The sequence below is a fragment of the Heteronotia binoei genome, chromosome 11 (genome assembly GCF_032191835.1).
Source record: "Heteronotia binoei isolate CCM8104 ecotype False Entrance Well chromosome 11, APGP_CSIRO_Hbin_v1, whole genome shotgun sequence".
Taxonomy (NCBI): Eukaryota; Metazoa; Chordata; class Lepidosauria; order Squamata; family Gekkonidae; genus Heteronotia; species Heteronotia binoei.
Window position 1 is genome coordinate 38,312,957 of NC_083233.1, and position 17,929 is coordinate 38,330,885.

Below are 17,929 nucleotides of genomic sequence, written 5' to 3' on the forward strand. Positions count from 1 at the left end.
CACCTTCCAAAGCAAGCATCTTCTCCAGGGGAACTGATTTGGCATCTAGACGAAGGTTGTAATCACAGGAGATTTCCAGCCACCACCTATTTATCAGAATGTCCCAGGCTCTGAATCAAAGTTTAAGGATTTTTCTGAAGCTCTCCGAAGGAAGAGTTAAATCAGTGGGAGGAAGGAAGAGGCCCTCAAGGCTTGTCTTCACCCTTCGTTATTTTTCATGCTTTCATTGGGCAATTCTTAACTCCAGAAATGCACCCCTCCACAGGAAATGATCTTGGGGTGGGTGGGGGGCATTCCCAACGCTGGTATTGCTTATGTACAAGCAACATTTTCAAGAATGCTATGTTAAAACAGTGGTGGCCAAGCCATTTGATGAATAACATGATACTTTAATAACATACTTCCAGCTATGGTGGTCTGCACAACACAATAGAGCCTATTCTGACTGGCAGCAGCCCTCTGGCTGAGGCAGGCGTTTCCTGACACTTGAGCGTCTTGGAAGTGGAGCTACTACAGCACTGAACTACGGACCTTCTGCATTAAACATACACAATAAGAACAAAAGAGAAGCCATGTTGGATCAGGTCAGTGGCCCATCCAGAACAACACTCTGTCACACAGTGGCCAAAATCATATCTAGTTTTCTGTTCTAAGGAAGAAGCAGCAGTGAAGTGTCCCAGACAAGAGAATACCCCTGATTCTGCCACAGCTACATCCCTGGGCCCTCTTTCCCCAATCCCAGTGTTCCACCCACACCTGCTGATGGTACCACAGTGGGGGTCATCAAAATATTAAAACCGTGCTCTCCATACTGATGGTGCAGCAGCACAACACATGCCAAAGTCTAATAAGGAATGAAAAAAGAAAAGCTAATTCTTCTACAAAGTTACTAATAGTAACATATAATTTCATCTCTGACAATCTGAAAACCTTGGCAAGGTTCCTTTGAGTAAACAAAACAACTGTTCTTTGGAAGCTGTTTAGCATTGGCACTTGTTTGAGGGGTGCCGGATAATTTGTTCCATCTGTCTAGAGAAGAGCAAACAAGGAAACAAATAAACAAACAACTCCCCTACTTTATACTGATGGATTTCCTTAAAAAAAGAACCAACCCCCAAACTTGGAATTTGCCCCAAAGGAAATAACATAATTATAATTTACAATTTTAAGACAGGACTGTAAATAACCAAAGGCATCAGCATCAGCAAGGTCCATTTCCATTTCCAGATGCAATCAATCCCAGTTTCTAATGCTAAAATACAACTTGTCAGTTATACACAAATGGGGGCAATATTGCAAATTGGGGGGGGGGAGGGGGATCAGTAGTATTGGCATATGTTTCTGGATTGCATTGTGCCTGGAGATCCTTACTGGCGTTGCACACACATTTCTTTTTTTCTTTTCTTTAGAAAATGTATATCCTAAAATACAGCATAAGAACACTCCACTGCCTTAAATAAAATACAGGTGGGACAAAAGAAATTTATCTGTGAGACTTTGCTTACAAGCAGCATCTCATCTACACTGGACCTTGAGTCTCAATGCATGAAACATTAGCCCAGGTAGGCCTTGACTTTGCATGCTAGCATCACACATATACTATGTTAGAACACAGTGGCCTTATTAAAAGGAGATTCTGGGCATGTGCAGTGTCACACATCTACTCCCTGCCATGTCATGCTTAAATCCAGCCTGAGATCCTGGAAGTCACATTAAGGGATCTTTTCCCTCCAGCTATGGCAGCATTACTATTCAGTAGGGAACAGTAGGTAGAAGATTCACTGATCCCTCCTTAGGTTCACCCATCACAATGAGGCTTGAAAAGAGCCTTAGGATCAGTTAACACATGCAAATTTTACACATTGTTATCTGAAGAAGTGTGTTTGCACACAAAAGCTTATACCTTGAATAAAATTATGTTGGTCTTACAGGTGCCATGGGACTCTAACTTTGTTCAGCCTTTACATATGTAGAAGAAGAAGAAGATGATATTGGATTTATATCCCGCCCTCCACTCCGAAGAGTCTCAGAGCAGCTCACAATCTCCTTTACCTTCCTCCCCCACAACAGACACCCTGTGAATGTAGGTGGGGTTGGAGAGGGCTCTCACAGCAGCTGCCCTTTCAAGGACAACCTCTGCCAGAGCTATGGCTGACCCAAGGCCATGCTAGCAGGAGCAAGTGGAGGAGTGGGGAATCAAACCCGGTTCTCCCAGATAAGAGTCTGCACACTTAACCACTACACCAAACTGGCTCTCCAGTTTGTAACCTTATGAGATGGAAGAAAGCTAAGGCAGGAGAATGGAGTCCACTCTACATTGTGTTAGTCTTCCAGATGCAGATGCAGAGCTGAAGGACGCCAGTGAAGCTGATGGACGGTTGATTCAGAACAGACCACAGAAACTACTACTTCCCTAAAAGAGAAATTCACTTGAGGAGTTCAGTGCTATGGGATGAAACAATGCCTCTGAAAAGGGATTAGGTAAATTCCCAGTGGCTATTAGGAAGGAACCCTGATCTCAACAGCCCAGGCTAGCCTGGTCTCATCAGATCTTGGAAGCTAAGCAGGGTTGGCTTGGAAGCTAAGATGGGAGATCTCCAAAGAAATACCAGGACTGTGAAGCAGAGGCAGGCAATGGCAAGTCACCTATGGATGTCTCTTGCCTTGAAAACCCTACAGGGTCACCATAAATCAGCTGTGACTTGATGGCACTTTCCACCACCATTAGTAACTAAGAAGAAAAAGAAGACATTTGATTTATATTCCACCCTCCACTCAGAGTGGCTCACAATCTCCTTTATCTTCTCTCTCATAACAGACACCCTGTGAGGTAGGTGGGGCTGAGAGGGTTCTTACAGCAGCTGCCCTTTCAAGGACAACTCTTGCAAGAGCTATGGCTGGCCCAAGGCCATTCCAGCAGCTGCAAGTGGAGGAGTGGGGAATCAAACCTGGTTCTCCCAGATAAGAGTTCGTACACTTAACCACTACACCAAACTGGCTCTTCACACCAAACTGGCCCAATGGAACTTCCATGTTCAGAGGCAGTAACCCCCTGAATATCAGTGATGGGGGCAATAAAAGGGGAGGTTTGGGGCCCTGCTCATAGGACTTCTGGAGGCATGTGGTTAGAAAAAGGATTCTGGACTAGATAAACTATTTCTCTGATCTGTCAGAACTTCCCTTCTTATTAAATTCTGTTGGTTTTACCCAGGAGACAAAACGTAGACTGCGTTAACAGAGCCTGTCGGTGGAATTAGTCTTGAAACCATTTAGTTCTACTTGATGCACTAAGCTGCCAAACCACTGCAGCCAGTGTCTAATCTGCATCTTTGTAAAATGCCCAAAATGAGCCAGCCAAATCCTAAAGGATTTAAATGCATCAGCCCCAGCCAGTAGCACATTAGCACTCAATTTAGAATATAGGAGGATTCAAAATCTGAATTCTCCATTTCCTCTCAGTTTACTTCTAAGTTATTTTGTATAAGCCATGATTCCCTTTCATTAAAACAGGATAATAAATTATAACTTCAGGCCATTAGAGTGAAATGCAGGACTGTGTTGTAATGAAGAAAGCTTTTGCAACATCTTCTATTTATTTTCCCAATATTGAAGATGCTGCCAAATGTCTCCATCTTGCCAGCTGTATAAATTGCAAACAGAAAAGAAACAGCTTTCCCCCCACACCTTTCTGAGTGTTGCTTCATGGTACTCCTTTGAACAAGCTGTAAATTAGTTGTGTGAAATAACTGTCAACCTTCAGTTACCATGGACAGAGATTTTTTTAATGATGTGTCCATCAGGGAATGCAACCTCTTCTCGACTGTTCTTGGTCTTCTAAAATGTCTGAATCCAGGGCTAACACAATATGTCATTTTGTTGCAATGTGCATAATGGTTTGAAATGGGCCAAATGGTACCTCCATGTTCAGAGGAATACATCTATGTTCAGATGAATAGATTCTTGGAATAGATCCATGGTTTTCAAATTGTATCCTACAGAATTCTGGGCTTTCTTAGAAGCTTTTCTGCAAGACACCTTGCCTAGTACCCTAATTGACACTGTAAAGGCCCAAAGCAGCAAACTGAGTGTTTTTCACATTACTTTTGGTTTGTCTAAAGTGACTCTGCAGCACAAAAAGCCTTGGCCAGCATTCCAAGTGAATTAAAAGTGCACCCTAGAACATTTCTGGAAACCTCTGCATTGTGCATGTCCTGTCACAAATGTTTAAAAGTTCTTAAAGCCAACCCATTTTTATGGAAAGCGTCCATTCAACAAATACTGCACCATATCATGCTTCACATACCTGCTGGGAAATACCAAAGCACAGTGCAGAAAAGAAACTCACTGGTCCTTTAAATGCAACCCTACCACTTCCTCGACAGTATTTTAAAACCCCAGTGTAAACGGAGGGAGAATGTTCCAAGATTCCTTTTGCGTTTTTAGCAAGGGTATTTGCTTATAATGAACAATCATTAAAACCAAAAATTAAAAACACCTTGGTGAGCATCTTTCATCTTTCTCAAATGCTGTGTCTTATTCAGAGAGGACGAGGCAAGAAGGCCCACAATATAACGGCACAAGAAACCAAGGTTTTGAGTTGTATGACTTCAAAAAATGGATCATAATTATTACTCGGGCACGGATTGTCTTTGTTGCCTCCAGCTGGTCATCAAACACTAGCAGGCTGTTCATTAGCAACAGTTTATCAGGGGGTCGCACAGAAGAGCTGGATAGACGCCCATGTAAAGACCACCCAGGAGAACCATGATTACCACGCTAGTTAGCCCTAAGCAGCAAATGTTATGCATAACTCCAGCAAGTGTCAAGCGGTGACAATTACCAGTTATCATACAAAGCAGAACTGGAGTAAACCTGCCAAAGAATACTTTCTTCCCCCTCCCCTCCCCTAGTACAACATGCAATTTATTATCATGTTCCAGCAATTACCAAAGGGAGTTGTTGATCTCGCTTTGCTGGAGAGATACAAAGGCTAGCCTCGCTAACATGGCATTCTCCTTTTTACAAGGATCACTCGTGTTCTAAGCGAGAGACGCCCAAAATGACAACTCTGCTTGCAAAAGGAGACAGAATGATGCATTTAGTGAAATCCCACCCCCCAGCCCCAGCCTTTTCAAAGAGGAACGCTGGTAGTCAGTATAACGGCTTCTGAGGACTGTTCTCGCTTTTCAAACATGATAGCTTCCTTGTAGTTTTCACTTATCACATTAAGAAAAATGGTAATGAGGGGATCGTGACAACTTCTTCTTTCAGAAAGCAACAAAGGCGGAATTGCTCAGGCGCAGAAATAAGAGAGAATGATCACTATTTTCACAGAAAGAAGCCTCCAGTGAGCAACTGGATGGCTGCTCTGCTCTCTTGTTACTTTAAAGTCAGAGAAAAGAAAAAGAGCAGACAGCTCTGTGACTACATCTGAGCCCCACACCTGAGTTTCAAGTGCTCTACATGGATCTCCCCTCCGGCCTGCTTGCAATATCACATTCCCCATCTCTTAGGGCCTCTTTACAAATTGCCTTTTTAGGAGTGCACTGAAGATGCTTTCAGCATACACCTTAAAGTATAAAGTGAAAATCCAACAAATTCTGGGACGGAAAAAATGAGTAACAGAGCGAGATGAACAAATTCCTCTGTCATTGTTTCTCTGGTTATCTGCACATGGGAGTTTCAATCCCTTGGCCTTCTCCATCTGGCCTGAAAAAATTTCCTAAGTATTCTGCCTCTGAATGGAATCTGAATATATATTTTTACTTCATTGTTCCAAGTGACATTTCACTGTGGGTGCAACAGAATCTTCCACTTGTCGCATTCAGGACAGAATGAAAGACTGTTTTACTTTGGAGGTCATTTGGAGGAAGGTAAACCTTGCCGGCTGTGCTTTTAAATTGTGTGTGCTGGTATTTCAGTAGTGTGAAATGTTTTCCAAGTGTGTGTTTGTTACTGGATTCTTATGATGTTTGTGTCCTTGCAGCATTTGCTGTTTTGTTAGCTGCCATGAGTCTGAGAAGATAAGGCTGAGTATAAATATTTTAAATCAATATGATTAAATAAATATACATCAGACTGAATGAGCATTATAGTCTTACACTGTTCTCCCAAGCAATATGTGTGTGAACTTCTTTGGGGCGGAGCATTAGGAAGAGTGAAGCATTGGCCTCTGAGATCAGCAGCTACTCCCCATGCCTCTGTGAATTCTGGGAGATGCACGAATAGGTATGCAGCTAATTATGTATCAATTAATTAACTGGGAAAGAAAGAAAGAAAGAAAGAAAGAAAGAAAGAAAGAAAGAAAGAAAGAAAGAAAGAAAGAAAGAAAGAAAGAAAGAAAGAAAGAAAGTTGTTCAGAGGAGAAACTCAGTGACAAAGATTTGTAGGTCTCTTTATGTGAGTATATTCTGCAGACAGCCTCAGTTAACTGTAGGTGTCTTTGGGAGCAATCTCAGGAGAGATCTGGTATGACAATATCCCGGCTGTGAAAAAGCTGGTTCTCTTTGATCCATGTCATGGCATTCACACAGCCCTTACTCTGCTCCTTGAAGAGGCACAGGCCACACATGCGGAAGAGAAGCATTCAGACTGCTCATGTGGTTGCGGGGTAGGTGCATCTGTGTTAGGACAGCCAGGAAATGCATCCTACATATGTTTTAGAGCAGGGGTGGCCAACAGTAGCTCTCCAGAAGTTTTTTGCCTACAACTCCCATCAGCCCCAGCCAGCATGGTCAATGGCTGGGGCTGATGGGAGTTGTAGGCAAAAAAATCTGGAGAGCTACCGTTGGCCACTGCTGTTTTAGAGGTTTGCTACCGGGAAGTTCCTGGTAGTTATTTAATCTGATTTCAGCCTGTCCTAAGATGAGGTAGGTACGGGTGGGACCCGAAGGCGGATGTGTTTGTGTGATTGTGCATGTTAAATCCAAATGGGAGTCCTGGCTAGGTCAGGCCAAATCTCTCATGTGGTTGCACCCTTTGAGTGTACTCCAGGTGGCAAATATAGGTTTACCATGCATAATTTGTAAAGTATTCCACATTTAAAAAATACTAGTAGGGATAAGAGCCTTAAAATAGCAAAGACCATAGCTGTGTAATGTTCAAAGGGCCTTACATCTACATCTTCTAAACTTCTCAGGACCTACTCTGTGGCCGAGCTCAAATGCTTGAAATCATGAAGGGTCAGATGCAATCTTAAAAACTCATGAAACCCCATACCATGGTGGGCTCACATGCCTCCTTCTTTACCACTCTTTCAGCTTCCTCTTTTAGTGACTTGTGCTAAGCATGGTTTTTGGTGATATCCAAACCGGTAAACAATAATTAGTGATTGCCCTTCCAACCAATTACAGAATTCAGTTCAAATGATTGTTTCTGCTTTGGAGGGAGGCACTTGCCATAGTTTGCCAATTTAGATACTAGCAAAAACTATGTTTAGCACTAAAAGGGGGGTGAGTCAGAAAGAAGCCATGAAAGACAAGCAGGGAAAGAGAGCCCTAAGGCTCGTTTTCAGTGGTCAGAACTATGGTTAAGATGATCTTCTGAACCTGGCATTTTTAATTTGGTTTCATAGCTTTCCTCTCATAATACTAGTGGCTGGGACCATTCTAGAGGAAATTCCATGTCCTCATGCTAGCAGGGGAAACGTAACATTGTGGAAGCCCTGAATAAACTGGAAAATTCAGTTTCTTATTTACACTAAGTCTGGCCTTGTGCTATTTTGCCCTTGAATTTTGTCAATGGTTCTTTGCAGGGTGAGCTCTATTCAGAAACCATGCACTACTGCAGGGAAATGCACACAAATGATAGTCATCATTAAAACTAAAAGTTGGCAAGGAATCTAGAACAGGAGAGTTTCAAGACAAATGTGTTCAAAGGCACTCAATTATACTAAACCAAGCATCCTTGACAGACCCCTTCTGTCAGAGCCATTTTATGAACATTTCTCATCACTGAGAGACACCACCGCTATTCCATTTAGCTTCCAACATCTGCTCTCTGTGATGTGGAGACCACACACGATCCTGTACCCAATGTCCATCTTTAAATGCTTACTTCCTTATAAAATGTTTTGCTTCTGGGCTTAGACTTTATATAGGAAGCCCAGACCCGAAGCTGGCTTTGATAGAGCGGCTATAAAGAGTTGGAAGCAGAGACCTCTGGTTTTTTCATATTTCTTCTCACAGCCCTACTGGCAGGCAAAGACTGAACACATGGAATGGGTAAAAAATTCTGCTGCCTTCCATGCTTTAGGTTGAGACTACAGGTTTAAAGGGAAGGGTTAGCTGCTGTAGAAACAGTAACTCTGTGTCACATTTGTTGTTTCTCTCCTGTAATGCTATAAGGAGCACAAGATCATTACATGCTTCTAGTCCCATCCACAGCTGCAAGCAAGCGGAGCAGGAAAAACTTGGAAACCCGGTGAAATCACAGAATACATTTTGTAACAATATGCTTTATTATTGTGGTAAGAAAGGGGGGTGGGTCTTAGTGATCTTAGTGTATGAGCTAGATGTCAGGATTTATTTAATTGGTTCAATTTCTATCCTGCCCTTCCCGCAAAGGGCAGTTTACAATCCTGCTTATAAAACTTTAAAAGCAAACTTTTAAAACTGTGGAATCTTTAACCCCTAAAACAATGGCATTCTCCTACATCAGACTGTTTCCATGGTGTCCCAATATCATTCAGTTGAAAAAAAAATGGAAAGGGCAGTGGTTCCCAACCTTTTTGACACCAGGGACCGGTTTTGTGGAAGACAATTCTTCCATGGACTGGTGGGGGGGTATGCTGGGGTTTTTGCTACCCCAGGCTGTCCCCCCACTGTCCCTGCCCCCCATGGGGGTCTTTAAATGAGGGGTAGGTGAAGGTTGCTGTCGCAATACCCCTGCTGCCCACCTGGGACCCGAGCATATTGAAAGAGGTGGTACCTCGGAACTAGGCTGCACTGCCTCTTTAGTCCGCCCAGGTTCCAAGTGGGTGAAAGGGGCAGCGTGGCTCCTCTGCCTCTTTTGGGGAAAAAGCTGGCAGGGCAGCTCTGCCTCACTCTGCGGCCCTGTTGCTAACAGGCCACAGACTGGTACTGATCCACAGACCAGAGTTTGGGGACCCCTGCCATAAGGGATTCCAGATACTAGATGCCCTACCCTGAGCTAAACCAATTCTGGTCACCGCACCTCAAAAAGGATAAAGTGCAGAAAAAGTCCAGAAAAGGGCAACTAGAATGATTAAAGGTTTGGAACACTTTCCCTATGAAGAAAGGTTAAAACGCTTGGGGCTCTTTAGCTTGGAGAAACGTCGACTACGAGGTGACATGATAGAGGTTTACAAGATTATGCATGGGATGGAGAAGGTAGAGAAAGAAGTACTTTTCTCCCTTTCTCACAGTACAAGAACTCGTGGGCATTCAATGAAATTGCTGAGCAGTTGGGTTAGAATGGATAAAAGGAGGTACTTTTTCACCCAAAGGGTGATTAACATGTGGAATTCACTGCCACAGGAGGTGGTGGCGGCTACAAGCATAACCAGCTTCAAGAGGGGGTTAGATAAAAATATGGAGCAGAGGTCCATCAGTGGCTATTAGCCACAGTGTGTGTGTGTGTGTGTGTATAAATATATAAATATTTTGGCAACTGTGTGACACAGAGTGTTGGACTGGATGGGCCATTGGCCTGATCCAACATGGCTTCTCTTATGTTCTTAAGGTGGGGGCTGTTATCCAGAGTTCTCAAAAATTGATGATAGCTGGAGGGGCCGGATGGTGTTTGAGGATGAAAGAACATGTGATGCTGGAGTTCTGTGATTAGAACTCCAGATGCATAATTTGGCCCTTGAATGCAGCAGCGACTGGGGTGGGGCTAGTATGGATCAGAGCCATTGCACTAAGGAATTTTTAAAAGAAATCTTTCTGCTGGCATCGCTTACAAGATCAGAAATTAATCTCTGGGATGCTTTGAGCCTAAAAGAGGGGGAGAAATATAGATGTTCAAAGTGCATCTTCTCTCTTACTGGGGCTCAAAGAAGGACAGGAAGGAGACATTTTCAACTGGGAAATGGCATGGGTGAGTAGAGTCGATTATTCCTTCCCGAACGTGTCAGCTCCGATCCACAGACTTGCTCTCATAGCATCTCTTTCAGAACGCATCTAGAGTTTAAAACACAGGATTCTGGCATCATAGGAAGCTGGGTCCCAAGCATGGTGCAAAAATACATAAATATAAAGAAAATATGTTCATAGTGGTAATAAAATAAAGTGGGTATCTATATCTATACACACACACACACTCACCCTTCTTTCCTTCTCTAGCAGAGAGAGAAGCTGAAACAGTCTTGCTGTGCAATTTACTAGCCCTTTACATCTCAATTTCCACTGCTGATTTGTCTAACATATTGGGGATATCAAAAATATTGCCAGGCAAATGAAGTCAGGCCAGATTTATGACGGCTCGCTGAGATCTCCTAACGCGACCCTGATGCTGCATTGTCTTTACGCTCGGCATCATCATCATCTATGCACCTGTAAAAATGATTAGTCTTTCCCGCAGAATATAAATTTACTGGGACAGATTCCATCGTACTCAATGCCTAATTTGCGCACAGCTGGCAACACGCAGCATATGTAAAGTAGGGCAATGTGGCCAAAAGGTAATTTCCTTGTGTCAGGCAATCCTCTTCCAGCACAGCAATTGCCAAGCTAGAGAATGCTGAGGTTATCTACAGTTTGCTGCCCATGAAGGAAGGGGGTTAAAGCAATAGAGCATTCTTTCTTGGGGTGAAGGAGAGGGTTTTAAAAAATCTTTCTTATGATTTGGATTCTCCTTCCAAGAGCCAATGGGATATTGTGGTCAGAGTATCAGGCTAAGATCTGGGAGACCCAGGTTCAAATTCGTACTCTGCCATGGAAGTTTGCTGGGTGACTTTGGGCAACTCACACACTCTCAATCTAACCTACCTAAAAGGATTGTTGTGAATATATTATCAAGGAGATGGGAACAATGTAAGCTGCTTTGGGTTCCCTCTGCAGTGAAAAGCAGGATGTAAATGAAGTTTAAAAAAATCAGAACTATTACATAAAGCCATTTCTTCCAAATCCCTTCTCCAAGTTCCCCATTTCCATTGAGTCTTTGACCTAGCTCACAGCCAATGTACATATTACAGAGTATACAAGTTGTGCCCAGGTTCCCCACCTTTATGTCACATGTGACTTGTGTGTTCCCTTTAACTCTTCTCTGTGTGTGGTACCCAATTCAGATTGGGATTGTAACACATAAGGAAAAGGGGCTTCAGTCTTCCTCTGGGTACCATTATTCCAATCACACCTGGCCAACACACATGTGGAAACTGAGGTGAATACATGTCACATGCAACAAAAAGACGGTGGAGAAAACAGATACCACCTGCAGAGTCCATGACATGTGACTCAGCTGTTTGCTCTCCACCAAAATGAAGCTTTAGTATGTGTAGTTGAGCTGAAGCGATATTTTCCCCTTGTTCTTTTCTACCTTCCTGTTTTGGCCCATCACCTTCACCTTCTGCCCCTCTTGACAGGACAAGGACCTGCCTTGTTGCTTTCTATTCCACCAGCATACAGCTGCAAAATGAGAAGAGACTGTGGCTCCATGGTAGATGGCAAGGCAACTGTCCCTGGTTCAACCACCAGTCAAAGAAGCTCAGGTATGAGGTGTTTCTTAAGACTGTTGTCTGCCTCAGGCTCTGGAGGACAAAAGCAAGTCAGAGCAGACAATATTGAGCTGGATGGAACAGCAGCTTCATACTGTCATGAGGCCTGGTCTCTACCCACTGTATCCTTTACAAACTAACTAGAAAGAAGACATTCCTTTGCCCCAAGGAGTTTACTATGTAAAATATGGCCTTTTAGTTCACAGTTTATGTTTTTAAAATGTTACTTTTTTAATACTAAGGGATATGATTCATATCAGTTCTCCCCAAATTCTGTCCTTAGTTTTTTTGTCATCCTGCTGAACAGCTGAATAATTTTTCAAACTACTGTGCTTTTGACCAAAACAAAAAAAGATCCAAAGCTGCTAGAACAGAAACAGAGATGGAAATCAAATAGAAGCCCATTTATTTCAGATGTATGGAGTGTCCATCCATAATGTTTATATTTAAAGTTCCATGCAACAGGAAGGTGGGAATGGGAAGATGTCATAAAGAGAGCCAGATAGAAAAAAAATAATCCATTAAAGAGAGGTCCAATCAATTCTGAGTGGGTGAGGACCACTCCTGGACAGGGTAGAGAGGTAGAAAGCAGAGCAAGATAAACATTCAGCCAGATCGCTGGTGAAAGAGACTGGTAATTACATGTGTGCCCTTCATGACATGTGTATGGCTATTTCTTTTTTTTCACTGCTCTGTATCCATGTCTCAGGTCTCATTCCAGGCTTAATGAGTTCTTCCAGCATTTTGTCTACTAAGCAATGGTTCACAGGTCAACAGACATCACACAGATGGGCTACGCCTACCATTCATCCCCCACCCTTGTATGAACAGCAAAACAAGGAATATTTATTCATTTATCTTGTGCACTTTCAGCTTGAAAAGTTCCCAAAGTGATTTAGGTAATAATCTGAATATACATCAACGTGAACATGACAAATCTTAACAGCTTTTAATGGAATGGCGGAAGTGTTACAAGTATCAGAAAGGCCTGGCCCTCCTGACTCTTCTGGACAATGGTAGAACCCAAAAGAGCCACCTGCAGTCAGGACTTGAGTCAACAGCAGTCTTTAGGAACATCCAGCCAAGACTCAGAGCACATCACTGGCAAGCTCTCGCTAAAACCAGGGGTTAGGGGATGACAAGCCAGACCAAAAAAAATGGCTTCTTGCATGGCTGTCAAGAGGGACAGGATCTAGAGGAACAACTTGTCAGGGTCACTAGATGGTCTTGAGGCCCACAAAGCAGGGCAAGACATTGTGGGGCACCTAGAAATTCAACATACCTTTATGAGGGGAAGGGAAAGGGTAAGAGCTGCCCTGTCGATGCATCCATCCACAGCATCTTGCTCTCATTTATGACAGCACCAGGGACAAACAGGACATTCATGCATTGAAAAGCAGATAAAAGGGGTGGGAGGTGGGAGGGAGAGTTTGCAATGGTGTGAGGAAGAGCTGTGAAGAAATGTTTGCCTGGGGGTTTGCAGTAGATTTCAGAAAGCCTTGGCCTCCTGGTTTGCAACAGGCCAGTATCAGGGCTTTTTTTGTGGCAGGAACTCCTTTGCATATTAGGCCACACATCCCTGATGCAGCCAATCCTCCAAGAGCTTACAGGGCTATTAGTTCAGGGCCTACTGTAAGCTCCAGGAGGATTTCTTGCTAAAAAAAAACCCTGGCCAGTACAAATTATGTGGAAAAACATCCTGGCTGATTAAAGCATGCCAGGGATAGCTCCAATATCCTATACAGGATATCATAAATAGATCTCTCCTGGAAGGGCTTTTCCCAACATCTCTTAAAGAGGCAGTAGTCTGCCCTCTCCTGAAAAAGTCTACCTTAGACCCGGCCGAATTGGCACACTATCGATCAGTCTCGAATTTATCCTTTTTGGGGAGAATTATTGAGAAGGCAATAGCGTTACAGTTACAGAGTTTTCTGGAGGACGCTTCCGTCCTAGATTCCCACCAGTCCGGCTTCCGCCCAGGCCATGAGACGTAGACAGTTTTGGTCACCTTGGTGGATGACCTCCAGCGACATCTGGATCGAGGTGGCTCAGCAGTACTGATGCTGTTAGACGTGTCGGCTGTGTTCGACACGGTCGACCATCAGTTACTAGCCCACCACCTCACCGACGGAGGGATTCAGGGGCTAGCCTTACAGTGGCTTTCCTCATTCCTTTGCGGTTGGAGACAAAGGGTGTCAATTGGGGGAGAGTCATCCCAGAGACACCCACTTAATTGTGGTGTGCCTCAGGGGGCGGTTCTATCCTCAATGTTGTTTAACATCTACATGCGACCCCTTGCACAGATTGTCCGGAGGTTTGGGCTGGGTTGCCATCAGTACGCTGATGACACCCAGCTCTATCTACTGATGGACAGCCAACCTGACAATGTCCCAGAAAGCCTAGATCAGGTGCTGAAAGCCGTGGCTGGTTGGCTTAAGCTGAGCCGACTGAAGCTGAATCCGACGAAGACAGAGGCCCTTTGCCTGAGTCGCAGCGGCCTGGGCAGGGAAATCCCCCTGCCAACTTTTGACAGAGCGCCATTGACAATGGCATCCAAGGTCAAAAGTTTGGGGGTGCTATTGGAGGCTTCCCTCACGATGGAGGCTCAGATAGCAGCAACTGCGAAATCTGCCTTCTTTCACCTTAGGCGGGCGAAACAGTTGGTTCCTTTCCTTTTCCGTGGCGACTTGGCAACTGTGATTCAGGCAATGGTCACTTTGAGACTGGACTACTGTAATGCCCTCTACTTGGGACTGCCTTTGTCACGAACCTGGAAACTTCAGCTAGTGCAGAACATGGCTGCTAGGCTGCTATTGGGGCGGCCCAAGTGGGATCACAAACAGCCAGTGCTGCAGGAACTGCACTGGCTACCAATAGTGTACCGGATTGGTTACAAAGTGCTGGTTATTACCTTTATAGCCCTATATGGCCAGGCACTCGTTTACCTGAGGGACCGTCTGTCCCCACACGTTCCCTAGAGAGTGCAGAGATCTGGATCCCAACATCTCCTAGTGATCCCCGGGCTGAGGGAGGTGAGACTGTCAACCACCAGGGATTGAGCCTTTTCAGTGGCAGCCCCTTCCTGGTGGAACCAACTTCTGGAAGAGGTTAGGGCCTTGTGGGACATCGATCAGTTCTGCAAGGCCTGCAAGACCGTTCTCTTCCGGCAAGCCTTTCAGTTGACTGTAGGAGAATCCTGGAACAACAGTCATCTTGAGAATGAGAAACATCTAATCTAGCACCAACTGTATACTGTTTTTAATTTATATTGTTTAATGATTTTACTGATTTTATTGATTTTATGATTGCAATGATTATTCTATGATCTGTTGTAAGCTGACCTGAGCCCACCTTGGCAGGGAGGGCGGGGTATAAATCAAATTAAACTTAAACTTAGTCTTTCTTGATTTTAATCAATCAGAAAGCTCTCCTGCTCCTGTCATTCCTGGCCTTGACACAATCCTGCCCTGATTCTCCTTGGCTTCAGCCCTGTCTGATTTGGCCTTGTTTTGCTCCCAAGGCTTTGCCTCCTAACTCAGCAAGAATTTGATCCGATGACATCTTCTGAAAAGTGAAGTTTTATTGCACAGTGCTGGGACACAGGCAACTTCAGGCTGTCTCTCAACCTGATCTGGAGCACTGGCATACAGAATGCAGAAGTAGCCTTTCCATATGATGAGTGCTGACCTGTGTATTTTGCTTAACCCTTTGGAGTCCTAAAGGTCTAGGAGAGTCCATGGGCTGTCTGGCTGGGCATAGGCTCTTTGGAGCTGAAAAGTTCTGAGGAATCTTCTGAAAGGGCAATGACTCCAAAGTTGTGTCAGTTCCAACAGCACATAAGAGACACACAGGACTTAATGTTTATTTACTCAGCTGTTGAAAAGTGGCTATTCTTACTCATTCTTGAGCAAACAAGCTGCTAGGTTGCTAAGTGGCTGATATTTGACATCACATCCTTCCCAAGGTGTTCCCACATTTGACAGATTCCCATGATTTACACAACTGGGCAGAGCTTTGCTATTCACTCAGCTGATGACGTAAATCAAAGCATTTGAAATTCAGATCATATCCTTGTCCTCTCGCTGCAAAGCTTCCAAATCTACAGGAAAATGCTTGTGGGCTTCTGAACAAATCTGTGCCCACGCTAGACACTGTGCCGATAATCCAAATGCAGTTTTTGCCCTTCTGTTTGGAACTGTTATCTATCTATCTATCTATCTATCTATCTATCTATCTATCTATCTATCTATCTATCTATCTATCTATCTATCTATCTATCTATCTATCTATCTATCTATCTATCTATCTATCTATCTATCTATCTATCTATCTATCTATGTCTGTCTCACAAAAGGGTTGCATATGTCACAAAATTAAAAGGTGGGGACAATGGGATAAAACCTACTAGAGAGCTAATTCTGCTTGGTGAACTAGTCTCCTCAGCTGTTGCTGGTAGTTATTAAGTCTATCAGGGGTTTTTACCTCCCTAAACAGACAAGAAAGGTAACTCTGCACATAATTTACTCAGTCAAGGGCATATTCACCTGCTGATCAATTTACATATTCTCCAAGGTCATTAGATTGAAGCTACCCATAAGAAGGAGAGAGGAGAGAATAAATTACAGACTTTTTGTTCATTTAGCTCCAATCACTTTATTCTAATTATGCACAGGTTTTGTTTTGCTAGAGACGATGAAGCTTTTAATTAATATCACACCTGTCCAGCTATTTGTTCAAAAGTATGGAAAGCAGATTCCTAAGGAGAATCAGGCTGTTCCTGGAGTGAATGTCTATGGATTTTCTCAGGGCTGGCTCCCCCCACCCCCCATGGAGGCTGCTTCTGCAGAGGCATGATGTCACAGGACTTACCCTGCAAATGGCAGCGCAACAAAAAGAAAAACTCAAGAGAGTCCTGCCAAATTAGAGAGTCAGTGTGGTGTAATGTGTTTCACTAGGATCAGGAGACCTGGGTTCGAACCCTCACTTGGGCTACCCTCAGTCATTCACTCATTCTCAGCCTAACCAATCTCGCAGGATTGTTACTATGAAGCTAAAAGGGAGGAAGGAAGGACTATGTTGTTAAGTCACTCTGGATCCCCATTAAGGAGAAAAGTGGGGCATAAATATCTCAATCAACAAACAAATCAGACCAATGGTCCCTCTAGTCCAGCAACCTGTTCCCATAGTTGTTAACTAAATAGGCCCCAAATCAGAGCATGAAGACCAAAGCCTCCTCTTACTATTACCCTCCATAAACCAGTATTCAGAGATATACAGCTTCTGGAAGGCTCCATTGATCTATGTATCCTCTGACTTGCACAGGAAGTCAAAATTTCAGTATACATCAGCAGCTTCCAGCAGTGAACAATAGATTTTCTGTGTGATGTGATGGATACATCTGGTCAGTGAACCCACAAGTATTGTAGTTCCCATGTGGAAGTGGCATCATGAGGAAGTCTAATACCACAGTTTCTCTGTGCGGGACACAGGATCAGGTTTGTAAGAATTAACTGGGCTGCTGTATGTCACCAGCTGGTCTGGATATTCTATGGTGTTAGGTAGGCTAGAGCATAAGATCCCAACCAAACAGATGCTAGTCATGTAGCAGAATTATAGGAGAGATCTGTGTGGAAAGGATGGATTTGTAAAGGAGAACCTACAAGCAAGAAAGTCTGAGACGATGGAGAACATGATGGCTTTCCATGACTAAGAGAAAGAACCTGCTGCCAGGATCCAGCAAAGAGATCTGTAGAAGTGCTCCACTGATTTATAGTTCCAAAATGTATGCCAACACACTGAGATAGCCAGACAAACGAAAGTGCCTCTTCAGATTATGAAGAGAGTGACTGAACACACTTTCAAATCCATGTGCTCAAAAGAGATTTTCTTACCTGCTGCCTTTTTAATTAGGTAAATGACTTTATATACCTACTCTGTTGCATAATTCTGAACTCAATGACCATGTTCCACAAAGCAATACTATTAATAAACTGTACTTTACGTATTGTATTTTAATGTCAGCCTTTGCCTATGGAATTATACTCTGGCCAATTTCATTTTTGGAGCTAAGAGTACCTGATCCAGGATTTGAATCCAGATCTTTCTCTGCCACTCTAATCCAGTATACCAGGTTCTCAAATGTCATCAAAAGGAAATATTTCAACTTACCCGTAATATTTCCTCCACACAGTTGGAATCATTGGGAAGGTTAACCTAGAGGGGAAAAACAATTCCGTTAGAAAGTAAACGAAC

The 17,929-nt window shown here is 43.6% G+C and overlaps 1 protein-coding gene across 2 annotated transcripts in view; it reads right to left on the reverse strand.

Annotated features, from left to right (window-relative positions):
• Positions 1 to 17,929, reverse strand: part of AFF2 (ALF transcription elongation factor 2) — a 531,080-nt gene that overhangs the window by 224,076 nt on the left and 289,075 nt on the right. For both annotated transcript variants that reach the window (XM_060249320.1, XM_060249319.1), the window contains exon 4: positions 17,846 to 17,890. In XM_060249320.1, coding sequence (XP_060105303.1) covers positions 17,846 to 17,890 — 45 coding nt within the window. The remainder of the gene's footprint in view (positions 1 to 17,845; positions 17,891 to 17,929) is intronic.